The 26940-nt window shown below is 56.2% G+C and overlaps 9 protein-coding genes across 9 annotated transcripts; 4 read left to right on the top strand and 5 right to left on the bottom strand.

Annotated features, from left to right (window-relative positions):
• On the bottom strand, window positions 1-462 carry OT_ostta03g05150 (unnamed product; the record flags this gene model as incomplete). Its single annotated transcript, XM_003078371.2, has 1 exon — window positions 1-462. A coding segment is annotated over one exon (462 nt), but the record flags the coding sequence as incomplete, so codon positions are not given.
• Window positions 463-586: 124 nt separating this feature from the next.
• OT_ostta03g05145 (Aminoacyl-tRNA synthetase, class 1a,anticodon-binding) lies at window positions 587-2839 on the bottom strand (the record flags this gene model as incomplete). The annotated part of the gene is made up of 1 exon (XM_022984908.1): window positions 587-2839. The coding sequence occupies one exon, from the start codon at window positions 2837-2839 to the stop codon at window positions 587-589; it is 2253 nt and encodes a 750-aa protein (XP_022838628.1).
• Window positions 2840-3016: 177 nt separating this feature from the next.
• On the bottom strand, window positions 3017-5845 carry OT_ostta03g05140 (ABC transporter, conserved site; the record flags this gene model as incomplete). Its single annotated transcript, XM_022984907.1, has 1 exon — window positions 3017-5845. The coding sequence occupies one exon, from the start codon at window positions 5843-5845 to the stop codon at window positions 3017-3019; it is 2829 nt and encodes a 942-aa protein (XP_022838627.1).
• A 183-nt stretch (window positions 5846-6028) lies between these two features.
• Window positions 6029-7141, top strand: OT_ostta03g05130 (unnamed product; the record flags this gene model as incomplete). The annotated part of the gene is made up of 1 exon (XM_022984906.1): window positions 6029-7141. The coding sequence occupies one exon, from the start codon at window positions 6029-6031 to the stop codon at window positions 7139-7141; it is 1113 nt and encodes a 370-aa protein (XP_022838626.1).
• Window positions 7142-7189: 48 nt separating this feature from the next.
• On the bottom strand, window positions 7190-10423 carry OT_ostta03g05120 (DNA mismatch repair protein MutS-like,N-terminal; the record flags this gene model as incomplete). The annotated part of the gene is made up of 1 exon (XM_003078356.1): window positions 7190-10423. One exon carries the CDS (start codon window positions 10421-10423, stop codon window positions 7190-7192), a length of 3234 nt encoding a protein of 1077 aa, XP_003078404.1.
• Window positions 10424-10771: 348 nt separating this feature from the next.
• OT_ostta03g05110 (Methylmalonic aciduria and homocystinuria type D protein) lies at window positions 10772-11498 on the top strand (the record flags this gene model as incomplete). The annotated part of the gene is made up of 3 exons (XM_022984905.1): window positions 10772-10829; window positions 10949-11034; window positions 11118-11498. 3 exons carry the CDS (start codon window positions 10772-10774, stop codon window positions 11496-11498), a joined length of 525 nt encoding a protein of 174 aa, XP_022838625.1.
• Window positions 11499-11609: 111 nt separating this feature from the next.
• OT_ostta03g05100 (DnaJ domain) lies at window positions 11610-12350 on the top strand (the record flags this gene model as incomplete). Its single annotated transcript, XM_022984904.1, has 1 exon — window positions 11610-12350. One exon carries the CDS (start codon window positions 11610-11612, stop codon window positions 12348-12350), a length of 741 nt encoding a protein of 246 aa, XP_022838624.1.
• Window positions 12351-12545: 195 nt separating this feature from the next.
• OT_ostta03g05090 (Vacuolar protein sorting-associated protein 13A N-terminal domain) lies at window positions 12546-25388 on the top strand (the record flags this gene model as incomplete). The annotated part of the gene is made up of 1 exon (XM_022984903.1): window positions 12546-25388. One exon carries the CDS (start codon window positions 12546-12548, stop codon window positions 25386-25388), a length of 12843 nt encoding a protein of 4280 aa, XP_022838623.1.
• Window positions 25389-25559: 171 nt separating this feature from the next.
• OT_ostta03g05080 (Radical SAM) lies at window positions 25560-26720 on the bottom strand (the record flags this gene model as incomplete). Its single annotated transcript, XM_022984902.1, has 1 exon — window positions 25560-26720. One exon carries the CDS (start codon window positions 26718-26720, stop codon window positions 25560-25562), a length of 1161 nt encoding a protein of 386 aa, XP_022838622.1.
• Between the last annotated feature and the right edge of the window lie 220 nt (window positions 26721-26940).

The raw sequence follows: 26940 nt of genomic DNA, 5'->3' as shown, positions 1-26940 counted from the left end.
CTTCCCGAGAGCCAAGATCCGGGCGCGAGTGTCGTCAGAAAGCTCGTCGACTTCGGAATCGTAACCGTACTTGCTCCCGTCAGAGTCGCTCCCCGAATCGGGCGCATCTTCGGGGACAACCTCCAGATCGTCCGCGCCAGATTTCCCTTTAAGAGGACGCTCATCGTCGGAGACGTCGTCGTACGTATCGTCTCGCTTGACAGATCCCTTGGCGACCTTGCTCTTTTTCGTCTTGGCTTCCTCCTTAGCCTTGGTCGCCTTTGCCTTGGCGCGAAGATCGTCAAAGTTTTCCTCTTCGGCGTCTTCAACCGCCGCCTTGGTCTTCGCCGCCTTCTTCTTTTTGTTCGTTATGGGTTTTGCTTTCGGTGGCTCCTCTTCGTCGTCGTCGCTATCTAAATCAGCCGCCGTCGACGCGGTGGTCTTCTTTTCGCCACTCGAAAACAAATCGTTGGCGAACCACATTTCAGCCGCCTTGGCCGCATCTCGTCGTTGTAATTGATCGAAAGAAACATGTTTGCAGAATTGTTATGCTTGTCAACATCACAAAATAATGGAAGGTCGCGTTCGGGCTGGTGGGTTCGTGTGATCACACAGACAGTTTTTCAATGCCTTGTTTGGCGAGGTATTGGTCGTGCGCCTTTTCTTGCATGCCTCGCGCCTTGGCGAGCTTCTTCAGGGCGCTCTTTTGCAACGGCTCTCCTTCGGCGTCGTGGGTCGGGACTCCGTCGTCACCAAACTTAGAGTACAAGCCGGCATACTCTTCGAACGTCTTGAACATCTCGCTCGGAGGAACCTTCGCCTTGGCTTCTTTCTCTGCGGCTTTTCGCGCAGCCTCGTCCTTGGCCGCAGCCTTGGCGCGCTCCTTCTCCTCCTTGGCCTCGCGCTCTCGAGCTATCTCCTTCTTCAACTCCTCTGCGTCATACAGCTTCCAAAGCGCACCTCCTTCTCTGTCGTCGACCTTGACGCCGAGTTCGGGAAGAGAGACATCGCGCACAGCGTCGCATGCGGCGAGAATGTCTTGCTTCGAGGCCCCATCCTGCGCGAGCTTGCGAATATCGTCGCGGAATTTGGTGATCAAATCGAGGAACGGCGAGAGCACTTGTTCGCGGCCCTCGGACGAGCCCTCGGTGGATTCGGGGAATCCGATCGATTCCACGTCCAAACACACGCCCAAGCAGCTCAAAATTTTCGTCACGTACTTGGCCACACGCTCAACGAGGAGGGGACGAGTGTCTGTTAACGTCATCGAGAGGTATTGGTTCGTCGCCTTCACGAGATCTTGCAAAGCCAGAAGCGTATTCGGAGTGTTGATGTTATCCATCAACGCCTCGTGTACGGCGGCTTGCGCGGTGTCCAGAGCATCGCTAAGATTACGCTCGTGTCCATCCCACATTTGATCCTTTTGGACGACGTAGCTACCCGATTCACGAAGAGAGCCCTTCACGGAGTGGAAGAACTCCGTGAATTGTTTCTCAATGTTCAGCGCCATCTCCATCTGCTTGAAGCCGGTGACGCCGGAACCGTCGGCGGCGGCCACCGGGGTGAGCTCCATCGGATCACACCACTGGTTGAGAAGGAACAAAAACCGAATCTGACGCGCGGAATACATCTTCAACGCGGCACGAATGGTGATGAAGTTTTTCAGACTCTTGCTCATCTTCAATCCGTCGATGTGCAAGTGACCGGTGTGAATGAAAAAGTTCACCCACTGTTCGATGTCGTAGTGAGCTTCTGATTGCGCGAGCTGATTCTCGTGGTGGGGAAAATTCAAATCGATCCCGCCGCCGTTGATATCGACTGATTTGCCGAGGACATCGCTGCACATGGCGGAGCACTCTATGTGCCAACCCGGTCGGCCCATGCCCCAAGGCGAGCTCCATGAAGGCTCACCCGACTTGCTCGCCTTCCAGAGAACAAAGTCGAATTCGCTCCTCTTCTCGCTCTTTTCAGCGGCTAGCGCGCCTTCGCCGTCCATCGCCTCCTCGACGTTCGCCATCGCATTCTTATTGAGCTTACCGTACTTGTGATTCTCCGCCTCCTCAAATGCCTTGACGTCAAAGTACACGCTATTGTTGGACTCGTACGCAAAACCCTTGTTGATAATCACCTGGATGTACAATATGACCTTGTCCACGTACTCCGAGACCCTGGTGAGCGCGTCCGGTCGCGCGATGCCGAGCGATTTCATGTCCTCCATGAACTCTGCCTCAAACTCGCGCGCGAGCTCCAGGTACCCATCCTGAATCTTCCAATCCCTCGCGCACGCGTCATCGCTCGCGAGCGCTCCCTTCGCGTCCACTCTGACGCGCTCCACCAGCCCACGCGTGAGTTCGTCCAACTTACCCAGCGGCTTCCCGCCCTCCGCCAGGAGCGTCTCCGTCTCCGCCGCCGCGGCAATCGTCTCAGCGCTCGCCTTCGCGCCCAATCGTCTCGCGCTCTCAACGACATCCTGCGCCCTCCTGGTATGCGCACGCATTATAATCTTATCGTCGATGTCCGTCACGTTCATCACGAATCGCACGTCGTACCCAAAGTACTCCGACATGACGCGTCTCAACACGTCGAAATTCACGTAATTCCTCGCGTGTCCCACGTGCGCGCTGTCGTACACCGTCGGTCCGCAGATGTACCACCCCACGCTGTTCCCACTCAGTGGGACGAACGGGACCTTGGTCTTCGTGAACGTGTTCAGCAAACGCGGTCCACGGCGGAGCGTTTCGTCGTCGGATGCGCATTTCGTTTCTGGACGCCACCAGGGCGTCGGCGGCGCGCACGCGCACGAGCGACCGAAGAAGTAGCCATCCCTGACCACGAGCTCGTCGGACGATGGACCGGACATCGCACGTGACGTCGCGCGCGACGTCGGGGGGGGCGCGGCGCGAGGTGCGGTGGACTGCGCGCGCGATCGTGCCAACGCCCTAAAACCTGCAAAGGGCGTCGACGCGTGGACGGAGGGAGCGCGGGAAAGAATGTCTACGCTATCGTCATCTAAACCTAGTGCTACGTCCTGTTAGTGCTACGTCCAGCGTCTGAGGGCGCGGATAGCCTTGCGCTTGTACGCGTCGAAGTCGTCGGCGTGACGAATGACGCCCGGATCGGCGTCGCCGGTGACCTCCAAGGTCTCGCACTTTTCGATACATTTGATGAAGTACTCGTCGTGGGAGACGAAGACGACGCCGCCGGGGAAGGCGTTCACGGCCTCGGCGAGGGCGTTCACGGACTCATAATCCAAGTGATTCGTTGGTTCGTCGAGGAGGAGGAGATGCGGGTCCTCCCAGCTCGCGACGGCCCAGGCGACGCGCGAGCGTTGACCGCCGGAGAGCGACGCGATGGTTTGTGTCTGCAGAGACCCTGAAATGCCCAGTCTCCCAAGTCGGCGACGCGCGTCTTGCTCGTGCTCGGGCGACGGTCGAGTGTGACCACCGATGTGCAGAGCGTACTCCAGCGCTGTCATGGATAAATCCAGCTGATCGACGTGATGCTGCGTGACGTAGGCCACTCGAAGCTTACCGCTTCGAAAGACGTTCCCGGATGTCGGCTCGAGCGCGCCAGTGATGAGCTTCATCAACGTAGACTTACCAGCGCCGTTTCGACCGACCAAAGCGATGCGAGTGGTGAGATCGAAGGGCATTGAGAGTCCAGAGAATAGCGTCTTCGCGTCTTCTCCGTCGTATTCGAAACGGACGTCGCGAAACTGCACGCACTCGTTCGGTCCTAGCGGCATCCCGGGATCGGGAAACGTGAAACGGAACTGTCCGGTTTCAATCTCGGGCGCTGTGAGCTCTTTCTGCGCACCATCGTAGGACAGCTTCCACTTTTTGCCGTCGTTACCGAGCGCTCCCATTCGTTCCATCTTCTTTGCCATCTCCTTTGCCTTCTTCGCATTCCCGTCGTCAAACATGCTCGAAGTCCCTTTGTGCAGATGCTTGTCGACAAACTTTTGCATTTGCTTCTTCTTCGCCTGCTGCTCTTCAAACAGTTTTTGCTGACGTGCATTTTGTTCATCGCGCACGGCTTCGTAAGTGGAGTAACTTCCCGCGTACGCCGTGACCTTTTTATTCATTATGCATATGACGTCTGTACACACGGTGTCCAGAAACGAGCGGTCGTGCGAGACAACGACGAGCGTTCGACCGTCGAAAGCGCCACAAAGGTACTGCTCGAGCCAGAGGCACGCCTCCAAATCCAAGTGATTGGTCGGTTCGTCGAGTAACAGGCAGTCTGGATTGACGAAGAGCGCACGAGCGAGTGACACGCGCATGCGCCATCCGCCAGAGAGCGCGTTCACCGGACGATGCATTTGCTTTGCGTCAAATTGTAATCCGCGAAGAATTCTCCGCGCGCGCTCTTCAGCGTCCGTGGCACCGATGGCTTTGAGTTCTTCGCAAATATTACGAATTCGCTTCTCGATCGCCAAATCCACCGAAGCCTCGTCGTGTTCTTGTAAGTCTTTGAGCTGCTTTGTTAAGATTTCTCTGCGCGTATCTGACTTTACCAAAACTTCGATCGCTGTTGAGTCGCACATGGACAAATCGTCGCTGGAGTCCTGCGCAACGTACATGATCCTTAGATCCGCCGGCACACCTGGGACGCGCTTTCGCGCGAGTAGTCGAAGCAACGTGCTCTTCCCGCATCCGTTGCGCCCCACCAAACCGTACCGTCGACCGTGCGTGAGGCTGAGCGAAGTCCCTTCAAGCAAATCATCGCCACCGCGCGGATGCGGCATGCTGAACTCGGCGACGCTGATATCCCGCGAACCGAGTTTACTCGACGCTCCCTTTGAGTACGCGGCGTCGATCGCGAGTTGCTCCATGTTTCGAATCTCTTCCTCCAACTGCGCCTCGCGCGCCTTGAGTCGAGCCTTGGCGGCTTTTTCTTCGCGCTTTCGCCGCTTCAATTCCACAGCATCGATATTCGCCTGAGCCACCGCGGACATGCGTTCCTCTTCCTCGAGTTGTTTCTTCCGTTGCTCTTGCTCCCAAAAGCCACTTCCACCGACGAGACTGGCCGCGGCGTCTGAGCTATCGCGATTTTGACGCCTAGACACGTCGCCACCAATTTTCACCACGCTCGCGAGTCGTCGCACGCCGTCTTCTCCGCTCGACGTCACGGCCACCGTTCGTCGAATCTCCACCGAGGCTCGCTCGTCCAAAGCCGCGCGCAGTCGCGCACACACGTCTTCGACGCGCACGCTCAAATCGTATGCGTCGATTACGGCGCCGAGCGCGTCCTCGAAAGAACCTTCCACCTCCTCAACGTCGGAGGCGACGATCCCGGCGACGTACTCCAACGCATCCTCGTCTTCGAACGCGTCCACGAACGCTGCGATCACGCACGAACGAACGACGTTCTCGTCCGTCGGTCGCCTCCGCGTCTCTAACTCCTTCATCCGCGCGTCCCGTTCGCGCCGCAGCGCGCCCGAAACGCTCGCGTGCAAACTCGACTCTTTCGTCCTTCCAACTCGAACACATCGTCCACCGTCAACCTCCACCGCGCGCTCCGTCTCCACCTCGACCGTTTCGCCGTCGTCGACCTCTCCGTCGTCGCCCGCGCCGCGTCTCCGCCGCCTCGCCTCGCGCACCGCCTCGCGCGTCCGCCCCACCTCCGCCCACGTCTCCGACCCCAACACGAACGCGCACGCCCACACCGACTCCGCGCACGCCTCGACGTCGTCGCCATCGCTCGTTTCCCCTCCCAGCGCGCGCGCGCACGTCTCGTCCACCGTTCGCAGCGTCTCCTCGTCGTGCGCTTCCGTCAACGCCGCCCACCACGTCGCCGCGACGCCGCGCGCGCGCCCCGTCGACGCCCCGGCGTCGAGCACCTCGCGCAGGGCATCGCACGGCATCGCGCGACGCCGCGAACGCGCGCGCGCCGCGCCGCGGTGTCCACGATCGTCGACCGGTGGGATGTTCAAAGGTACCGCGATCGGTCGAAAGGTGACGCGACCGGTGGACGCGCGCGGTGCCTTTGAAAAAGGACCGGTCGCGATCGCGCGGGCGGCGATCGCGATCGTCACCGCGCGTCGACGATGGCGACGATTCGAACGAGCGCGACGGACTCGCGGTCGAGCGAGGCGTCGAAACGACGGTTCGAAGACGTGAGCGATGTGCTGAGCTACGACATCGGCCGCGGCGCGCGGCGAGGGCGACGGAATCGAGTCGAACGCACGGAGGGGGTGACACCGGTGGATTCTACGAATGATTCGAAAGAAATGTCGCTCGAACGGGCGAGACGGCGATACGGATACGCGGGCGCGGTGACGACGACGACGACGACGAAGGAGGTGATGTCGCGGGTGAAGGCGCCGAGCGACGACGGGAGGAAGGAGGTGACGAATTTAGGGGTCACGCGTGAACGGTTCGAACCCTCGCGGACGGCGGCTGAATATGAATTCGTGACGCTGGGCGCGAGGAACGCGACGCGGACGACGACGAAGACGGCGAGTACGGAGATAAAGTTTAAGGATGTCCCGGTGACGTTGGAAGAGAGCGGGGTCATCGGCGAGAGCGCGTCGCCCGCGGTACAGAGTTGGTCGGGAGCGAAGGCGCTGAATCCCAAGTCTGCACCTTGGAGTTCGGCGGTGTCCGAGCGAGCGAAGATGGCGTCGCGCGCGGACACGATCGGCTCTCGAGACGAAGTGACGCGAAAATTTGCGTCGTACGGTGAACTGTTCGGTTCCAAGGGGAGCGACGATTCTGCGGTGAGAGACTCTGATAGCACGCCATCGGCGGACGGGGCACCCATGGTTGACCCGAGCCTGGCGACGCGCACCGAGTCGATTCGCGACAAGTTTCGTGACTCCACGAACGTATTATTGGCTGCAAAGTCATTTGACAAGTTGCAAGTAGCCAGAGCGGCCACTCGAGCGGTGCAGAGTCCGACGCGAGACACACAAGATACGCGAGATACACAACGAACATCAGCGTCGCACGGAAGCGCCTCCTTTCTTCTTCAGTATCAACAAGGCGACGGGTCGGAAATCGAGAGACTGCTGAGTCATCGAAAAGGTGACCTATTTCGCCGTTTCGGTAAATGGCTCAACGAAAAATTTATCACATTCACCGGCTTTAAGGTTGTACCAACGTTTCCCTTGGAAAAGAGAATTGAGCGATTCGTTATCGGCAACGGAATGAGACTGTAAGGATAAAGAAAGCACGCATTTTGACGACATCAGAATATCAGTAATAAATTACCCCGACGACGAAGCTGCGCCGAAATTCTTATGCGAAGCATCTTGATCGCTCCAGAGCGGCACGCGCGCGAGATTCAAGGCTTGAATGACTCGCGATTCGAGCGAGCGAGCGGCACTCTTACCACCAGCTTCCTTCGGCACGGCAACGTAGACGAGCTCAATGAGTCGCACGGTGCTCTGTCTGTGCGACGTGAGTCGCGTCGGCAAGTGGTCGCTCTCGCCGCAATAACACCAACCGTCGCCCCGGCGAAGGATGTAGACGCACGTCTGCCCGGCGGAACTCAACGGCGGCATCTCGTTCGGACCCACAGAAATTACATCGACGTCATCCATTTGGAACGCCTTCGTCGCGGCGTCGGCGAGAATGCTCTTCAGCGCGTTGACGTCACCGCCATTTCGCGCATTGGTGTCTTCATTCGTCAAACCGCTCATGGTGGACGCGACGATGCTCGATCCTATGAGCGGCAACTTTGCCTCTTCCATGAGAAGCACGTTAGCCCGAGCGACGACAGAGCGCGGTATACCGCAGTCGAGTGCAGTTTGTAATGCCAATGACTCTCGGCACTCGCCCGGTATCATTCGCCACGTTGGTCGCAAAATTCCATCCTCTGTGTGTGCCGTCTCCATCCGCGCCCGTTGTGTGTACGGCGATACGCGAAGCGGCAAGTCTAAAATCCCGTGGAGATGCGTCGCAAAGATGCCTCGAGCGCCGCACTCATCCAAGGCTTCTACGACCGCACCACCTATCGCAGTACCATGCGACGCCTCTGTGCCTCTCCCGAGTTCATCGACCATGATTAAACTCCTCGCCGAACACGAGCTGAGCATGGATTTTATTTCGAGCATTTCCACCGCGAACGAACTCAACCCCTCCACCGGCGAGTCCGTGCTCGCCATGCGGACGATGAGAGAGTCTAAACGAGGCACCTGCGCAGAGATTGCTGGAACGTGAAGTCCGCACTGCGCGAGTAGCGCGAGCGCCGCGACCGATCGCAGTACCGTGCTTTTGCCTGCCATGTTTGGACCCGTAAGTAAAACCAATCCTTCTAAGTCGAACGTGTTAGGGACCGTCTCGGCGCCGTCCATACGCATCCAAAACGGTACCAAACCCTCAACGCTTAGAGGACTCGCGGTGTCACCCTCAGGAAGAAGCGTGGGGCACGACCAACGTTTGTTAATCGCATTGCTCGCGTGAGCCAAAATCGCCGTCGTCACGGTTGAAAGCGTCGCCGCGCCGACGAGCGATGAGATGTGTTCCTGTAAATCCTCTGCAAGGTTGGCAAGTGTATCGGACACCGCCTTTGCCGCCCTTTGCGTTGCGACACGATAATCGTCCAAGGCATCTTCGACGCGCTCGGTCGACCATCTGTCTGCGACCTCCTTCCCAAATCGATCCCGAGGATGGATAAGCGAATCACATCTTTTCACGCTCTTCGGAATATGACGAACCCACAAGGAGTTGTTTCGCATGTCATACTCCAATTCGCATTTCTTCGCCTTACCCTTGCGTTCGGCAGAGACTTCTTCAATCACCGGGATGAGGTCTTCTTTCACGACCTTCTCAAGCTTACGCGCCGTCTTCTCAACCTTTTCTAGCGCCTCGGAGATGTGTTCTTGTCGAACTCGACCGCGCCATCGCTCATTTTCAAACGTGAACCGGTTTGGAATATTTTCGAGTTTGAGCGGTTGGTCCGTTCCCTCCATGATGAACGCTGAGTCGTCACGATCGTCGCTATCGCCATCATCGTCGTCGCGGTCGTCTATCTTATCGCGCAAGATCAACGCCCCGTTAAGTACGTCATCCGAAATCACCGCTTCGATCATCGACGTCGCCTCAATGCATGACTTCGCAAGGATGTCGCCGGTGAGCTTAGAACCGAGCTTCAGAGACGTGGGATCGATCATCAGATCCCCGGCACGTCGCATGTTCTCGTCTTGATGCGTGAGCAAAGCGCTCACGCCTCGCGCCATCGAAGCCAGATCCGCGAAGAACGTATGACTCGCCTCGCGCTGACTCAATAACTTTGCCACTTTGCTCGGAGGTAAAACCTCCAGTTGGGGCATCGCTGAGGTTGTTTTCATAAATAAAGTGCATGCCTCCTGAATCGACATAGCTGTTTCCGGCGGCGGTGGGTGAAGCAGAAGTTCCTGGAGATACGAGCGGCAAGCCGCAGGTACGGAACGCTCTGGTAAAAGGTGCGTCAGCAGCGGAGGGACTGACCGCGTGGGCAATATCCCGAGCTGTTGCGCAGTCGACAGCGACAGTGGCGCCGGACGACCGTTGTTCTCGACGTTTACGCGGGTAAACATCTGATTGGGGCTGATTCCGTGGTCGAGGCGCACTAAATCTAACAATTTATCCACGACATCGCCCGAATATTTCACTGCGTCCACACCTTCGGCGGCGGACAAGATGGATTGCACCTCCCATCGCAGGCGGCGACTCGGCGCGCTCGTCCCGGCGGCGTTTCGACCACTCTGCGCGTGACCGCTTCCCAGACTTTCGTGCCTGTACAGCGGAGGCGCAATCCCTCCCGATGAGAGCTTTGCCGCGGCTGCCTCCGCGGTCAATCCTTCAAGCACGCTGACTCGTCGCAAATCGGGCTCGATTTGAACGACCGTGTATCCCAGAGCGGAACTCGCTAGACCGATAACAGGAGGCGCGCCCCCGTCGCCAAAATCCACGTCCTCCCCCATCGATGCCGCGCCTTTCACGTAGTTTGGACTTGCCGGGGTCACGATCGCCGCGATGTACCTATCCTTCGGCGGCGGCGGTTGTCCGTACTTGTTCATCGTCGGCGCCTCCTCGCACACGACGCACGAGAACCCGCGACTGGTGAGCCGATCCAGCGTCTCCTGAATCTTCACCGCGGGACACCCAGCCTTTGGCACGCCCGATATTCCCATCGGATTCAACCCGGCGTACATCACCAGCATCACCGCGTCGTACCCCAAGCACTCGTAGAACTCCCCGACGCGAATCAGACTCACCTTGCGCGGGTGCGCCCGCTTCACCAACAACGCGTAATCATACAGCGTCAAACGCTTCGTCGATCCCTCGCGAACTACCCCACGCGTGCTCGCGCCTCTCAATCCTAGATCCACGCCCAACGGATCGTTCCGATCGAGCCGTTTGATCATCCCGCGCGTCGACGGTTTCGCGCTCGCGTTGAAGTTTTGAATCTGCGTCCACCAAAAATCAACATCGAATCCGCCCTCACGCGCGTCCATTTCTCTCGCCGTCACCTCGCTCGCGCGCGCTAATCCAGCGTGACCCCGTGCGTGCGCGCGCACCCGCTCTCGCGACGCGATCGACGCCGCGTGCGCGCGCGCGCGCCCTTTTCCCCACGGCTGTCTCTCAAAATCAAAACACATCACATCGCGATCGCCCACCGCTCGCATCCTGGACGCCGTCGAACCGCCGCGCGAGCACGACGCCCTGGACCCACTGCCCACCCTCCGCGCGATCGCGCGCAACATGATCGTGCCGTCGCGCGCGCCGTCGACGCGCATCGAAGTGACGGCGCCCGTCGCAGTGCTCGACGCTCGGTCGAAAACGAACGCGCGTCTCGCCCCGCGATGGCGCCCGCGATCGAGGTGACGACCACGGTGTGGGGGATGGAGTACTCGGCGCACGGTGCGACGGCGCGCGCGAGCGCGAGCGCGCGCGGACGAAGCGCGAGCGATGAGACGACGATGAGACGGTTACGAGGAATCGAACGACTGACGCCGCGCGCACGTCGCGCTCGCGCGCAGAGTGCCCGAAGCGACACAAGGCGGAGGCGGAGGCGATGTTCCCGGGCGTTGGAGCTGATGGCCTGCTCGTGGTGCCGACGTGTCAGGTGCGCGCGTGAGGACCGAACGATCGACGGGCGAGGGGCGTAGAAACGCGACTGACGACGCGCGAAACGCTACGACGACGCAGCGAACGAAGATGGATCTGGTGCGAACGGGAGACGAGGTGGACGTGGAGAAGGATTTTTGCCTCGAACGGTTCATCGACTTCGCGAAGAGGGTGACGGATGAACTCAAGAAGCGCGGACGCTGGTGCGATTACATCGACCCGTGCAGCGGATTATCGATGATCAATCGCGAGTCCCAACACATCTACGGCGAGGTCGACGCGTTGGTAACGCTGTTAAATTATCAAACCACCAACTCCGGGTGCTGCAAGGTGGTTCTGCACCCGAAGTGGGGGAGCGCGGTGTACCCGGCGTCGCTCTTCGCCAAGTGTTCGAAGGACGAACTCGCCGAGGCGATCGCGATCGCCGAGCGAGACATTCGCGCGAGCGATCCGAACGCGTGAGTAGACTCGTCGCGCGTGCGTGTGACTTCAGCGCGCATCTTTCACCTCGGATGAACGCGGCGTTCGATTCGCGCGCGCGTCCCGCGTCGCGTCCTCACTGCGCGACGCATCATGTCCCTCACGCGAGCGCGCGTCGCGTTCTCGACGCATCGCGTCATCGATGACCACGCGTGCCGTCGTCGTGGACGCGTGCGCGCTCGAACGACGTCGGCGGCGCTCGGCAAACCGCGCGTTTTCGCTTCGAGCGCGACCGACCCGTACGTCTTGCTCGGCGTCTCTCGCACCGCGACCGCGAAGGAAATCAAGAGCGCGTACAGAAAGAAAGCGCTCGAGCTGCACCCGGATGTGAATAAGGCGCCCGACGCGACGAAGCGGTTTAACGAGGTGAAGGAGGCGTACCAGACGCTCATGGATGGAAACGGGACGCGGACGCGCGAACGCGCGAGCGGAACGAGCGGACGAAGCGCGAGCGGACGCAGCGCGACGAACGGACGATCGAACGGTGGGTACGATGGACGACGAGTGAAACCGAAGGACGAGGAACCGTTCTACGGGTTCGCAGAGTTCTTCGCCGATTTAGAGAAGGATTTAGAGAGGCGAGAGGCGAAGCGTCCGCGAGACGCGGCGCCCAAATCGTTATGGGAAGAGCTGTACGACATCGGCGAAGAATTCGTCGATTTTCTCGAGAGCGCCGCGCCCGCGGTGGAGAACGCGGCGCGTAAGGGAAAACCTCCCTCGGACCCACCCGAACCCGGACCCGGACCCAAGCGCGCGAGCGCCGAATCGGTAAAGTCTCAAACCGTCGACGACATGCTCGCCGAGCTCAAGCGCGACATGGGTCTCGACAGATGATCCATCGTCTTCGATTCCATCGACCAATCGTCGACGTAGATTTATTGTAATCACACCGCGGCCGTCGTCGCCGACCGAACCGCCGCGCGCGTCTTCGTTCGAACCCAAACTCCTGTAAAAACTCTCCAGTCCTCGCACCCTGTCGCGAAACCGTTACGCCACTCGCGCGCGAACGCGTCGCTCTCGGCGCGCGCGATGTTCGAGTCCCTGCTCGCGGACGCCCTGAACGCGGCGCTCGGTCGCTACTGCGTGGGCATAGACGCCGAGCGCGTGCGCGTGTCCGCGTGGGCGGGCGACGTCGAGCTGCACGACGTGCAGCTCAAAGCATCCGCGTTGGAACTTCTGGGAGCACCGATCGTGGTCGACGCCGGCGTCGCGCGGTCGATACGAGTGCGCGTGCCGTGGACGAATCTAGGGAAAGAGGCGGTGCGAGTGGAGATCGACGGCGTGTGCGCGCTGGCGAGTCGTCGGGATGGACGAGAGGCGGCGAGCGCGGCGAGAGCGGCGGCGGAGACGCGAATGAAAGATCTGGAGAACGAACGAGGGAGGAAACTGCGAGAGGGTGAGGCGGATTGGTTGCGAGCGCGCTTTGGAATGATGTCTAAGTCGGCGGTGGAGGAGAAGAAGAGAGGGAACTCGTGGTACTGGCGGACGCTGACGACGGTGCTGGGGAATTTGCAAATCAAGGTGACCAACGTGCACGTGCGATACGAGGACACGATTACGACACCCGGACATCCGTTCGCGTGCGGGATGATGGTTGGAAGCTTGAGTGCGATCACGGTCGACGATGAGGGGAACCCGACGTTCACCACAGGGGGAGCGTTGGAGAGAATCAGTAAACGCGCGGCGTTGGAAGACTTCTCGTGGTACCTGGACGCGGGGACCGAGGCGAAGATGTGGAAAGAGTCGCCGAATTGGACACCGCCAGACATACGTGACGCCGAGGCGTGGCGAGCGTTGTTCGGGATCGGGAAGAGCCCCGAGGCGCAGCGCGCGAGGGAGTTGCGGCAATACATGTTGCACCCGGCGACGATTGAACTGTTTTACCATCGCAAAGCGAAGAGGGAGCAGACCGAGGCGAACGAACCGAGACAAAAGTGCGTGCTGAACTTTGAGCACGCGCACGTTGGAATGAGTCGCGAGCAATATCACAGTATGGTGCGCCTTGCGGAGGTTGTGAACCAATATCGGCTGCGTCTGCCGCACGCCCAGCTCCGTCCTGAGAGCGAAGGCGTGAACGTGGATCCGCGCGCATGGTGGGCGTACGCGGTGTCTGCCATCGTTTCGAGAAAGAAGAACGTTTCGGGTATGTTCCAGTGGAGCGCAATCAAAGAAGCCGGACGTAAACGCCGCATGTATCTCGCTATGTACGTCACGGAGGGAGGCGCGTACAATCCCGATTTTCTGCAAGGAATTGAGGACATTGAACGAACGCTCGATTTCGAGGTCGCTCTCGCGTGGCGATGCATCGCGCACAACCAGACGAAGATCATGGATAACAGCGGTCGTCCGGCGTCGATCGCGCAGAGAGCGAGGAAAGACGTGCTCGACGCCCTGCAGAAGGAGGAATCAGGAAAAGCTGGCTACCTGTCGTGGATGTGGTCATCTTCATCAAAGCGTCTTCGCGAAAACGCCAGTGGCTTTCTTGAAAAGTCCAGTGACGATTGGAACAAGTTGGAAGAGCTGATAGCTGGAGGCGAGGAAGAGGATTTTGATCCACGTGAGCTCGGCATGGAATTTAGAGGAACACTGAATAAACTCACAGTGGATCTCAAGGAACGCACCAAGGATGGCAAAGACGAGAGAATCGTCATTAAATCTACCATGCTAGGAACACGCATCACGTCCAAGTCGTATAAAAATAAATCGACCGCTTCCTTCAGCATAGATGGTTGGACGTGCGATACCGAGGATGAGTGTGTGTTGTCGAGCGGGATGGGCGCGACGCTGCGTAAGTACGCTCTCGAAGTTCAGCATCATTCATATCCTTTGGAGCACGAGCTAGATGCGAAGGTCGACGTGAGGCTTGCGCCTTGTTACGTGGTTATGCAGGGTAAACTGATCGCTGAGCTGAGATACTTTTTCAACGCTGAAGAATTCGAGAAATCGAATTTGGCCTCACTGGAAGAAGAGGCGATAATACAGCTCGATGCGGCTAAGGAATCTACGACGGCTGCGCTGAAAGTTTTTGCTGTGACTCTTGACGTCCACGCGCCAAAGGTACGGGTGCCAGTGACGCGACGCGGAAGAGTGTTGTTTCAGACCATGATCGATTTCGGTCACTTCACACTGTGCGCCGATCCTCGAGATCCAACAGTTACGTATCACGCCAAAACTGGAGCTCCGGCGTATCAAACGGTCACAGTCGTCAGTAAAGATATGGGTGTTTTTCTAGCTCCACCAGACTTTGACTGGAAAAGCACGACGGCCGCCAAGATGCGTGAAGTTTGCGAGACCCTCATCGCTCCGTGTGATGCGAGTATGAAATTCGCCATCAAGGCTGCCGGCTGGACGCCGGATGCGGGACCGCGTTCAAAAGCGCAAATTACAATGGATACGTTCAACATGTACATGTCTCCGTCAAAGCTTGCCCGGTTATACGCGACAATGGCAGTCGCGTCGACCGCGAAGGAGTCATCAGCAGCGCTCGTTGGAGGCGATGCAGGAAACGACATGTTGTCCATCACTCCCAAGCCGTGGTTCGGAGCACTGCTGAGCGGTGCCGCTCGTGCGATGAAAGTTGGCATGTTAGGAGGATCGCGAGGGTATAAAAACAGATTTCTTTGCGTTCAGGGACCGTACTTGTACATTTTGGAAAAGCCAGACTCGGATCGCTACATCGACACTGTGCGAATTGGTTACAACTCTCGTGTGAGCGTACTGGACGCCGGAGAAGGTCCTGCAACGCCAGGTTCGCCTAGCGTACAGGTCGACGATCAGTTATTCTCATCTGTTCTGGCAATTCACGACGCTAAAACGCCAAAGGCGCGCGCTGCGGAGGCGAACAACACGTGGTTGTTCCGTTTCAAGGACGCGCAAGAGTTCGATCGGTGGAAGAACTGGCTGACAGACATGAATGAGGTCTCTTTGGCAACGAGAGCGACGCAGCCAGCGGTTGTGGACACTGGTGAGAACATAGAAGTCAGCTCTGCGAAAGAGGAGGCCCATAGCGAAACTATCGTCGAATCTTCCCTCGTTATGGAGCTCGGGAAGATCTCCGTCCAACTCTCAGGTCAACCGATGGGAATAGCAGACGTTCCATGTCAAGGTTTAGAACACGGTGGCGTCGCACGCGCACTAAGCAGAAACTTGAAGGATTCTACGGAGGTACCGATCGTAACGTTCATGGCGACTAACGCTACCATCAATACGCGATCGACTGAACACAGTCATGAATATGACATGGAATTTTCTACCATTGACATTGTAGATGAACTTTGCAGTTCGGCTGAAAAGATGTGTCTCATGAGCACGCGTGAGGCTAATGGCGTCAAGATTCGATTAAATTGCAAGATTTTGAGTCCGAACGCGCCAGAGTATAAAAATACGGATTCGATCGTTCGACTGGACACAGATAGCGTCATCTTTTCAGTGAACAGGCCAACAGTGGGGTCGTTGAACCGACTGAAAGAGGAACTCCAAATTATCATGGCGGCGTTCTCTGCGACAAAAGCAGAAGTGAGCAGATCTCAGTCGTCAAATCTAGATTCATTGATCGCCGGCGAGTCCAAACGAATCATTTCTCAAACGGTGTTGTGTTTCCGATCTGTCATCGTGACTTCTTACCTAGAAAGAAAAGCCGATGAGAAAGTTCTAACACCGCTTTTCGATTGCGCAATGGAGGATATGAAAATGGACATGCGCTCAAGACTCAACGTTACCGAGATCTCCATGTCATTTGGTAATCTCCGCGTCGGAAACCAGTTTTTGCCGGAAAATAACTTTTATCGAAACGTTTTTGATTTGAAGTCATCGGGCGCGTCAAATACGAGTCAAACTCTCATAAACGTGAGCATGCACAATCATCTCTCTTCAGACTTTCCTGGATACGAATACGACATTCATGTCAAATTCCACAACGTTAGAGTCATTTTTTTATACTCTTTCATACAGAGAATGTTGGGTTACACCTCCCTTTTCTTGCCTCCAGCGATCCCCGTGAGTGCGCTACCAGAGATGGAGAGGAATGCAGAGTTATTGCGAAGAGGCGAACCGAGACCATTCACGATGAAGTACGTCGTCGAAATGAAGCGCCCCGAGATCGTCTTTCCGCGAAGCAGTTCATCCGATCAAGCTTTCTCCATGGAGGCTGAATCCTTGCAGATTACCAACGAACTTGAATGGAGTGGTGGTAGATCACATCTGGATCTCGGAGCCGTGCTCTTGGACACAACGAAAGTTTCATTCATTAACTGCGAGGCGTTCACATGGGAGCGCTTCAAGCGGGCGACATCGATGCTACCTCGCCCTGGTGGTACGTCCTTTGATGTTTTAGCTCGTAGACCGCTTTGGGATGCGCACAGTCAAATTCCCTCCTCCGAGGTCATCGTTAACTTCTTGACGGATACAGAAATCGAACTGAACCATGCCGAGTATCACCTCCTGAATGCTCTTTCGTGTGAAAACTTTTCCGAAGTTGTGGAAGTACCACAGCCACTGTACAAAACCACTGAAATTGCGTCCGCCGAGCTTGCAGAAGGAGATAAAATGGTGCCGCCGCACATGCTCGTATCTTTGAATTTTGATAAATTGAGAGTAACGACGTTTGCAGCGACTGAGCGTGGGCACCGAAGTAAGCCACTGGCAGCATTCGAGCTTGCGAATATGCACTTCTTCTATCAAAAGAAGAAGAGTGAAGAAATATCAATGTCGTTGATTTGTCCGAACCTTGCGCTCCTGGATGTGCGAGCTGGAACTTCACTTGCGGCTCAGCAAGCGTTCGGGTCAAGTCTTGGCTCAGATACGTCAAAAACACTGTTCCGAATTGATTTCAAGAAGACCGCGACATCGTACGATTGCAACGCACTTTTGCAGTCTTGTAGGATGATGTACAATCCTCAATTTGGTTTGGCGATCTACAAGTTCTTTTCTGAGACGGAAGATGCATCTGATTCGGGTCTTGTCAATGCACGTTTGAGACAAGACGTGTACTTCGGTACGCAGTCTCGAGTTCAACTTGCCGAAGACGTGGAGCTATGCGCGTCCAAACGCATCCTTTGCAACTCTGCCGAAGGACATGTAGAATCAGAGCTATGTATGCAAGGGCATGAATTGGTTTTCCATGTGTCCAGTGATCCACTCATCTACGTAGGGTCCGGACGAACGCTGCGTCTGATCAACGCTCGAATCATCATACCCATAGGCACGGAGTTGTGCGATTTCGTGCATCTCGAACCAGATTCTCAACTGCTTGTAGAAGAAAGCGACGGTATTGTGATTGTGCGGGAGAATCGTGAACGGTCGCAGCAGCAGTCCACCGCTGAGCCAAGTTCGTCGTACGATTTTCACATGAAGGCATTAATGCCCGGGCTTGAGGTTGTCTTTTTAGATGCTTCACATGGTGTAAGCGATTACATGCTTCGCGTGCGAACCGATGCAGAGTTCAAGTACGCATCGGAGGGCACAGATCAAGAGGGTGCGTTCGCTTTTTCGGACTTCCAAGTATCAGTGAGTGAGTGGGCAAATGCGTCAGCAATCGTCGACTCGAGTGCCGTACTCAAACCAATGGATATCGATGGGAGCTTCCAAGCAAAGCAAGAAGACATGGAAGTGATGCTGAGGACCACTAATTGCGACTTTGAGCTGGACGCGGAGTCCATCGAACGACTTCTCACGCTTTCCAAAGGATTCAACGCTACTCTTCAATCCACCGGTCTGTACAATCAAACGTTTGAGTGCTCGCAGTTTGTCCGCGTTGGTGCACACGATGGTCGAGCATCTTTCTGGCGTCCAATACCTCCACGTGGATTCGTGCTTCTTGGTGACTGCGTCACTCTCGACGGCAAACCGCCGTCTCATCCCGTCACGGTACTCACGGACGCTGAAGGTTTGACGAAGCCTCCGTTGTGGTACGATCAAGTCTGTAAATTTGAAGGCGGCAACTCGACCACGACGGTTTGGCGCCCTGTGCCACCCGATGGATATTACGCATTTGGCTGTATCGTTACGACAGGTGAAGATTTACCAGCAGTCGAAATCATGCGCTGTATACGTTCAGAGGTGACGCGAGGTGCAAACTTCGGGGCATGTTTCTCTCAAGTTACATCATCCGCTTTCTTGAGACAAGTGAACAACGGATCTCGCACGTTCCAGGCGTTCGTAGACGGTGGCACCGGTCCTTCAATACCGTTGGAGTTGCGAACACCGTTATTGGCGGAGCCTTATCCGCTCACTGCGCCGTCTGCACACGCCGTGAAGAATTTCGATACCAGTAATTCGATGGACGAGTTTGGCTCTGGCCGCAGCTTGTCCATCACGACCACCTATGACTGTCATCGAGTTTGGGTGGACTCGGAGCGAGCTGGCAGCCGGTGTGTATCGATTTGGAGACCAGCGCCGCCTCAAGGCTACGTGTCTCTCGGTGATTGCCTCGTTGTCGGACCTGAACCTCCAGCTGCAGGCATACTGATCGTGGAAGGCAACGGCGACGCGACGGCACATCCAACTGGATTCATGCTTTTGGGGACACTTCCCGCAAGTGATCGTTCGTCGCGTGCTATTTGGGAACCGATCAATCCACCCGGTTACGTTTCGTGTGGTGTCGTCGTTACTACGGACGACTCGAATCCACCGGAGTTGACGAAATGTGCGTGCATTCGAAAAGATTTAGCAACAGAAGTCTCGAGAGATGGGACATGCAGCGACCGAAGTCAAGTGACTTTCGATGCCATTTTTGTTGAGGATGCCATCTGGACGTCTAAATACGCAAGGTACTCCTTGTGGTCGTCAGATCCAGACGCACCACTCGCGCATCTTCCGCGCTGGGGGTTGTTTAGTTACGCGAATGGATCGTTTGCTCCTTCGCGGATGCATCGACCAAGGTTGTCCGTTGTCGATTACTTGAAGGCGCAAGTGGACAAAAAGAAGCGAATTGATCCAAGTATCTCGCTTAGAATGTCCATGTCGCGAATGAGTCTGGTGCTTCTTGAGCAGGAGGCGTACTCGTGTCCACTCGTCTGCGCTAATTTGTCCGACACGATGCTCGTCGTCAATGGTACATCGGCGCACATGGATGGAAGCACCATGTTTAACATCGCCGTATCGTCTTACAATTCGTCGCACAATGCATGGGAACCCGTCGTCGACTCAACCAATGCGCACTTGAAATTTTCATTCAGTGCAACTGGCGATGAGAGCGCGCCGCCGGGTACCGCAGTGAGTGTCAAGACTGTCTCGCCTCTTGACGTGACAATTTCCCACGGATTTGTTACGTCGTTGCTCAGATGGACGAAGTCACAAGCTGGCGACGCTGCGAACTTTAGCAAGAGCTCACAGCCGCGGGCCGCAGATGAAGATGCGATTCGGTACGAGAATCTTTTAGTGGATCAAGACATTTACCTGCGCGTTGGCTCGTCTGAAGTCATCTGTCTCAAACCGGGGGAATCGAGCGAGGTGAAAACAAAAAGCAAACGAGTACCATTGTACACGTTGCCATCGGATGCAAATCTGTCCAAGTCTGCGTACAGCGGCGAAAGAGCGCCTGCGCGAGCAAATTGGTACATGACAGTCAAATGCGTCTCAGCTGATGTTTCTACGGAGAACGAGATGTCCCAGGTCGCCGTTTGGTTGGAATTTCGTTTCCCAGAAGAGAACCTTGGTTCTACGGAAGTGCGTACGCGCGCACAGATGTCAAAGCTTGCAAATTCGTCCACATCGGTCACTTGGAACGAGACATTCCACGTGATACCTCGAGTATCACATACTTCCAAGAGAGACTGGCGCGATTACTCTGAGGATGTGCTAGTTACGTTGACAATCGTAGATGAGCATGCCGTTGGAGCCGTCAAGGCAAAGCTCGCGACGCGCTCCATGACGCTTCGCTCACTCACTGAACTGCTCATCGGATCAAAAGACGCGCTGATAGGCGAAGGTAACGTGCGGCTCCCGCGTGCATGTGGCGAAGGTGCATTCGAAGTTCGCGTGGGCGTTGAGATCCACACCATAGATAGTAAACGCGAGCGCGCACAAGATGACGGCGATTCGGCCAATCAAGCCCCTGACATCTCTATCGCGTTCAAACCTAATGGCCCGTGGAAATCGATCGACTCTCAAACGACAAACGCCGCTCAAATAATTCACGACGGTAAGATTTCACGCTGTATTGCGAAGTCTTCGGGACCGAGCGCTTGTGCGTTTAAACCAGTGGCTACCTTTACGAACAAAACCATTCACGATCTGGAAGTTTGTGTTTGCCCGGCAGGAATGCACCCAGACGATGCACCCGGTCGCTTGATCTCGAAAAAATCTCGACGAATATACGAAGAAGTGTACGAGAATCAAAGACGAATACCTATGGTTGGGTTTTCATCGAACCACTTGCTCCCGACGGAGCGCAAAGCGTGGTCCAACGGACAAGGAGGAGACAGCAAGCATTCAATCGATGAGTACGCTTGCCGCCTGCTGCCATCGGGATTCCGGTGGGACGGTCAATGGGAAGTACACGTCGGCGAAAATACGGACGCAGAGGGATGGGTTTACGCCATCAACCTTCCAGATCTCAAGTTCCCGTTCCGCGCAGAGCAACGTCAAAGTCCACTTTCCATGGTGCGAATGCGTCGATGGATTCGAAAACGCGTACCGATAACGGACACAGTTATGTCACTCTCAATGACCGACGACGCCGCGCTCAGGCAACGAGTCATCGTTAAGCCGAATGAATCTATTGGATTGATACCCGCAGTGATTGGTCCAGATGCACCAGCCGAAATGTTTTTACGATACTTGACATTGCAAGGTCCTTCGTCGTGGTGTTCTGAAATGGATGAGGATGAACATCGACGAGCGTGGTCGTGCATGATCGCTCATGCGATGGAAGGTGCAGAAATTGCTTTCGCGAAAGATTCCACGGGGTCGATACGATTTATTGGTATCCAAGTCGAAGCCGATGAGGTCGGCGCAAAGTTAGGCGCAGATGCTACCGGGTTCGAGGATTGTGAGATGCTTGAGGACGGTTACTACAATCTCAGGCCAGAAGCCATGGAGTGGAAAGTCTCAGTAGTTGCACCACACGTTGTTGTGAATCAATGCCCAAGGACGATGATGATAACAGTATTTCAAGGAACCACGGGCGCACCGCTGAGCGTGAAAGCAGTCAGCAGCGCCACCATCACTCCAGGAGGTTCTCTCCCGATCTACAGTGTAAATCCAGAGACGCCGTACTACATACGCGTCGCGCTCGATGGTGGCTATGAAGAAATGATTCCGGCCAACTTTTTGCTACCCGTTTCGCCCATGTCAGCTGAAGCCTTACGTAATACTGGGACTCTGGACGCTGCCTTGAATGCGTTGGATAACTTTGATGTTCCTTTCATTTCATCGGAGAGCAACGCTGGTGCGTCCTCTACCGCGGAGAGCATCACGTTACGAAGTGTGGATGGCAGAACGGCGGTTCTTAACGTTCGTAACAACTTTGGGTTCCTGTCCAAATCAGCACGTGAAACAGTTTTTGCTGCACCTCTGATTATCGTGAATAAATCTGGCGTGGACCTCGTCATCAGAACTTCAACGGTGGATGTATCGACAGTGGAAGAAGATGATTCGCATGCAGTTAAGGTGAAATTTCTGCAAACTTCCGTTCCTACGTCCACGCGTGGCGTGCAGCTGTTACGAGAATTCTCCCTCCAAGCGGCGCCCAAAGACGACAAAATCACCATGTTTGAGGTGGGAGTGGCGAACACCGCTCCTGGATCGAAAATGTATCTCTCGCCGGCGATGGATGAGCGCGATATTCAGCGTGGAACCATCATCGTACGAGCGACTTGTCCGGACGGATCGCTGTACTCTCTAGCAGTTCGAATGAATCAAGATAGCGAGTACGCACAGTACAGTTCGCGGGTCATTTTGATCGAACCACGATGCACGATTACGAACCAAACCGGGAGTGTCGTTCTGATGGCTACAAGCTCTGATCAGAGGGAAACGTCATCGTTCACCCTGAGACCGACCGACACTGTGGTTCCTCTAAAGATGCAAACAGCGAACGACGATGGTACGGTTCGATTCAAATTACCGGACTGCAAGTGGTCCGCGCCGATTAACTTGTACGGTATCAAGACGATCAAGGACTCAATGAAGATTCCCATTTTCACCTCGGAGCACCTGGATGAGTTTCAGCTACTGAGCTTGCATGTCGACGTCGCGAGTATTGGAGTTTCAAAGGTCAGTCTAGCCGTAGAGAATCGATTCCAAGCGAACATAATGGTCGAGAACACGAGTGATGTCGATATTATCGCATTTAGGCAGGCTGGGGCGAGAGAAGACGAGCCGTGGAGGATTTGTCCACCTCAGTCTGCCAGGCCTTTTGCCTGGTCTCGCCCGCAAGATGCGAGACAACTCGCCATTCGAGTACTTCATAAAGGCTCGCTCGAAGGTTCGTTTGAGCGACTGTACAACTTTGACGGTGGCGATGCTTTGCTGGAGGACGAAGTCTTACCCGGTTTGCCGGTTCCGAAGATTGAATTGAAAACAACGACAAAGCTTGACATCGATGGTGGCGATTCGGTGTATTTCAATTTCCTTCCCGTCACGCGACGCTTGAGAAGAGGCATGCGCATAATTCGCGTGAAGTCTTACGGAAGTTCCACAATTTCGAAAGTTATGCGCGCTTCTTCGTTCGCTGCTTCATCCCAGTCACGAATGAACCTGCACATCACTGAAAGCAACCTCTCGCTCGTGGACTCATTGAGGAGCGAGATTATCAATGCCACGACACGCGACGTCGGCATGGAATATCTTTCGGACGTCGGCGCCGGGATTAAATACATGAAACTCGAAATAAAGAGCCTGCAGATTGATGATATGCACCAATCCTCAATGTTCCCGGTCGTGGTGCGACTTTTGGGCGAGATGCGCTCCATGTCCTTCCTCTCAGTGAAAATGGTGCAAAAGACATCTGCAAGTCTGGGCCTTCGCGCCTATCCGTTCGTTGACGTGCAATTCACACCGCTTGATATCCAATTTGCGGTGCACGAACCGCTGATTTGGCGACTCATTGATTTCTTAAAAGTTTTTGAAGCTGAAGAATCGACGAAGGACGATCAGAGACTGGCGGTTGTCAACGCGCCCATTCAAATTGGAAATTTCCACGTGAGCGCGATTTCTCTGCGTCTAAGATTCCGACCCGCGCTTTACTCCAGGCCAAAGCACGCGTTACCTACATTTTTCTCCGGTGTGGCGTTCGTCAACATTGACGACGGTCAACTGCAGTTGAATCCGATTCGAGTTGACCATGTGAGAATCCTGGAGGGCGCTTTCTGGACGATGATTTCAGACTCTTACACTCGGCAAGTCGCGAGACAAGCTCTTGTGCTCCTCGCAGGCGTCGACGTACTAGACTCCGTATCACAGGCCTTCGGTCAAGCTTCGGCTGGAGTCGCGGCGCTGAGTCTTGACAGCAAATTTTCTCGCTCAATCAAAGCAGAGCTCGGCCCCGACTCTGTGAAAGCGGATTCCATCCAAGCTGGTTTGGCGACTGGCACGGAGATGTTCGCAAAGGGTGTTTACCGAGGTCTCACTGGGGTCATTCGGAAGCCATTAGAAGGCGCGCAAAAAGGCGGTGCGTTCGGTTTCGTCAAGGGCGTAGGCAAAGGTTTAGTTGGCGCGGTGACGCAACCCGTCGCCGGTGGTTTAGCGGCCGTCGGTCGCGCGGCGGAGGGCATCGCGGTCGGCGTCGAAGGTGTGAAGACAACGCTCGGCGTTAATGCATCAACGCCACAATTACGAGTACGTGAACCTAGAGCTCAACACGCGGACGGTATTTTACGTTCGTTCAACCATCGGACAGCTCACGCACAGCACGCTTTGCGCACGGCTCAGCGAGGTAAATTGGGTGTTGGCATTGAAGAGGTCCTCACACGTAAAGGGTACTACAGTCAAGATAAATATTTCGACAGCATGGAAGTAGCTGCGAAGTCTATGATGGTTGTCCTCACGGACAAACGCGTGGTCGCCCTGACGCGAGTCTCGCGTGAAGACAAGTACTTCGCCCAGTGGCACGTCTCCTGGTCAGAGTTACTTCATGTGGAGACGCAGGCGCCCGCACATGTGGTTCTTCACCTGAAAGAGTACAGCAGGAAGAAGCGAATTTTCGAAAAGCGCCGAATCACCCGCATCATACCGACCACGCCGGGGACCGATCAGGCTCAGCTGTTGGCAGACATGATCCAGGACGTGATGAGGCGTCGTCGTTTAGTCCGCCTGGAAGCCGGAGACGAAGAGCTCGTTGAAGATGAAGATGGTTTGCCCGCCTTTATCCCGTGTGCGAGCTGGAAGTGTGTGGTTCGAGTGGGACAAAAAGGCTTCTGGGCGCCAATCTCTCCGTCGTCGAGTTACGTAGCTTTTGGACATGTCATTGGTGACGCGGAAGAACCTCCATCAGAACCAGTGAGCGTCGTCCTGCGCAGCGGTGGCGGTTGCATCGTCTTAAGTCCACCAGCGCGCTATGATCTCGTTTACCGCGATCATTCGAATTTTACGGTTTGGTGGCCCATCGCACCACCGCAGTACCGCCCTCTTGGCGCCGTCGTCGTCGCCGGAGTGGAGCCTCCGAGGCAAGATGAAGTGATCTGCGTACGATCTGATTTCCTCACGCTGACCAAGTTTGACGATACGGTTGCGTGGATTCCAGACGTTAACTGCAACGAATATATGCGTACATCTGAGCGAAATCACTTTGAAAACGCATCAATGTGGTCCGTGGACAATTTAGGGAAGACTTTTGTCCCTACTCGTTCGAGAGACTGCCCGAAAGACACATTCGCACTCGACGTCATCGACGCCGGCGGCAACGAAGAGGACAGAGAAATGCTCATGGGTTGATACGTGTACGCAGTGTACTTTTACCCGTTATCATCAAGAAATGTACTGTTACATTGAATTCGCGTCCGTAGTACTCGTAGCGCGCGCATTTGCAACGCGAATTATTAGAACTTCGTCACGATGTGCTACTAGCTTCGTCACGATCCCTTCGTCACGATGTGCTACTAATTACTATCGCCGCCGCGAGTACAGGGCGTACGCCAACATACCCGCGCTTAAAACCGAGACGCCGATGAGTGCATACTCTGTTCTTTGCGCGCGCGACGATGAAGACGGTTGCGACGCCTCGACTAGCGTCGGCGACGTTCGCTCCTCCCGCGGCGGCGCTCTCCGCACCTTGGCGGCCGACGTCGTCCTTCGCGGTGCCATCATGTCCTCCATGTCTGGATCGCCCGGTGTTTTCAGCGCCAGCTGCCCGCACGCTCCCGCGATGTCGTCACCCATGGTGTGCCTCCTCGTCACGAATAAACCGTACTTCTTCATCAAAATCTCCATCATCTTTCTCACCGCCTCGGGCGTCGGCGGCACGTGGCCAGCCGGAGTGTCCGTGGGATTCAGAGGAATGAGGTTAAGGATGATCTTCTCCTCCTTACCGCGAAAGAGTTCGCCCAGTTTTTCCGCGCACGTCTCGTCGTCGTTCACGCCGCCCAGGACGCAGTACTCGATCATAGTTTTCATCTTTGGCCCGCTCGCGAGATACTCTTCTAAAACTCGCATGAGGTCGTCTAATTTGTACGCCGTCGCCGTGGGCACGATCTTCTGCCTCAACTCCTGCGTCGGGGCGTGCAAACTGAGCGCCAGGCACGTCCCTGGGGCGTCTCGCGTGAGCGTGCGCATCCTCGGAATCACCCCGACGGTGCTCACGGTGATCTTCGACGCGCTCAGCGCGAACGCCTTGTCATCCGTCATCACCCCGATTGCCTCGATCACCGAATCGTAGTTATTCAGCGGCTCTCCCATCCCCATGAACACCACATTTCGCACCGCCGCGACTCGATTCGCGTGCGCGAGCTGCTCCAATATCTCAAACGACGCCAAGTTTCCGAGCTCTCCGAGCGTCCCCGTCGCGCAAAACGTGCACCCCATCTTACACCCAACCTGCGAGCTCACGCACAGCGTCGTCCGCCCCTTGGCGTGTCGCATCACGCACGCCTCTATCTTGTGTCCATCCTGCAACTCGACGATCAATTTCGTCGTCGACCCGTCGCTCGACGCGCTCTCGTGCGCCACTCTCGTCGTGTACAACTCAAACCCACTCGTGCCATCCCTCAAACGCTCCACGACGATTCGCGGGAGCGTTCCATCGTCCATGTCCACCTCTCCCAGCGTCATCGCCCCGCCCCTCGCCGCTCGCACGCACCGCTGCACCACCGCCCGCGCCCGCCGCGTCGACTTGTCTCCATCCGCCGTCCCATCCGTCGTCAATCCATCGATCCATCGCGCGAGCGCGCGCGCGTCCAGGACGCTCCGTCGATCGATCGTCCGTCGACGATCGTTCGCGGGCGTCGGCATGCGCGCGCGCGTCCGTCGCGCGCGCGCGCGCGCGCCGCCG

This window comes from Ostreococcus tauri, assembly GCF_000214015.3.
Source record: "Ostreococcus tauri WGS project CAID00000000 data, contig chromosome 03, whole genome shotgun sequence".
Lineage (NCBI taxonomy): Eukaryota > Viridiplantae > Chlorophyta > Mamiellophyceae > Mamiellales > Bathycoccaceae > Ostreococcus > Ostreococcus tauri.
The sequence above is the reverse complement of the archived record's forward strand: the minus strand, read 5'-3'. Positions and strand labels throughout refer to the sequence as shown.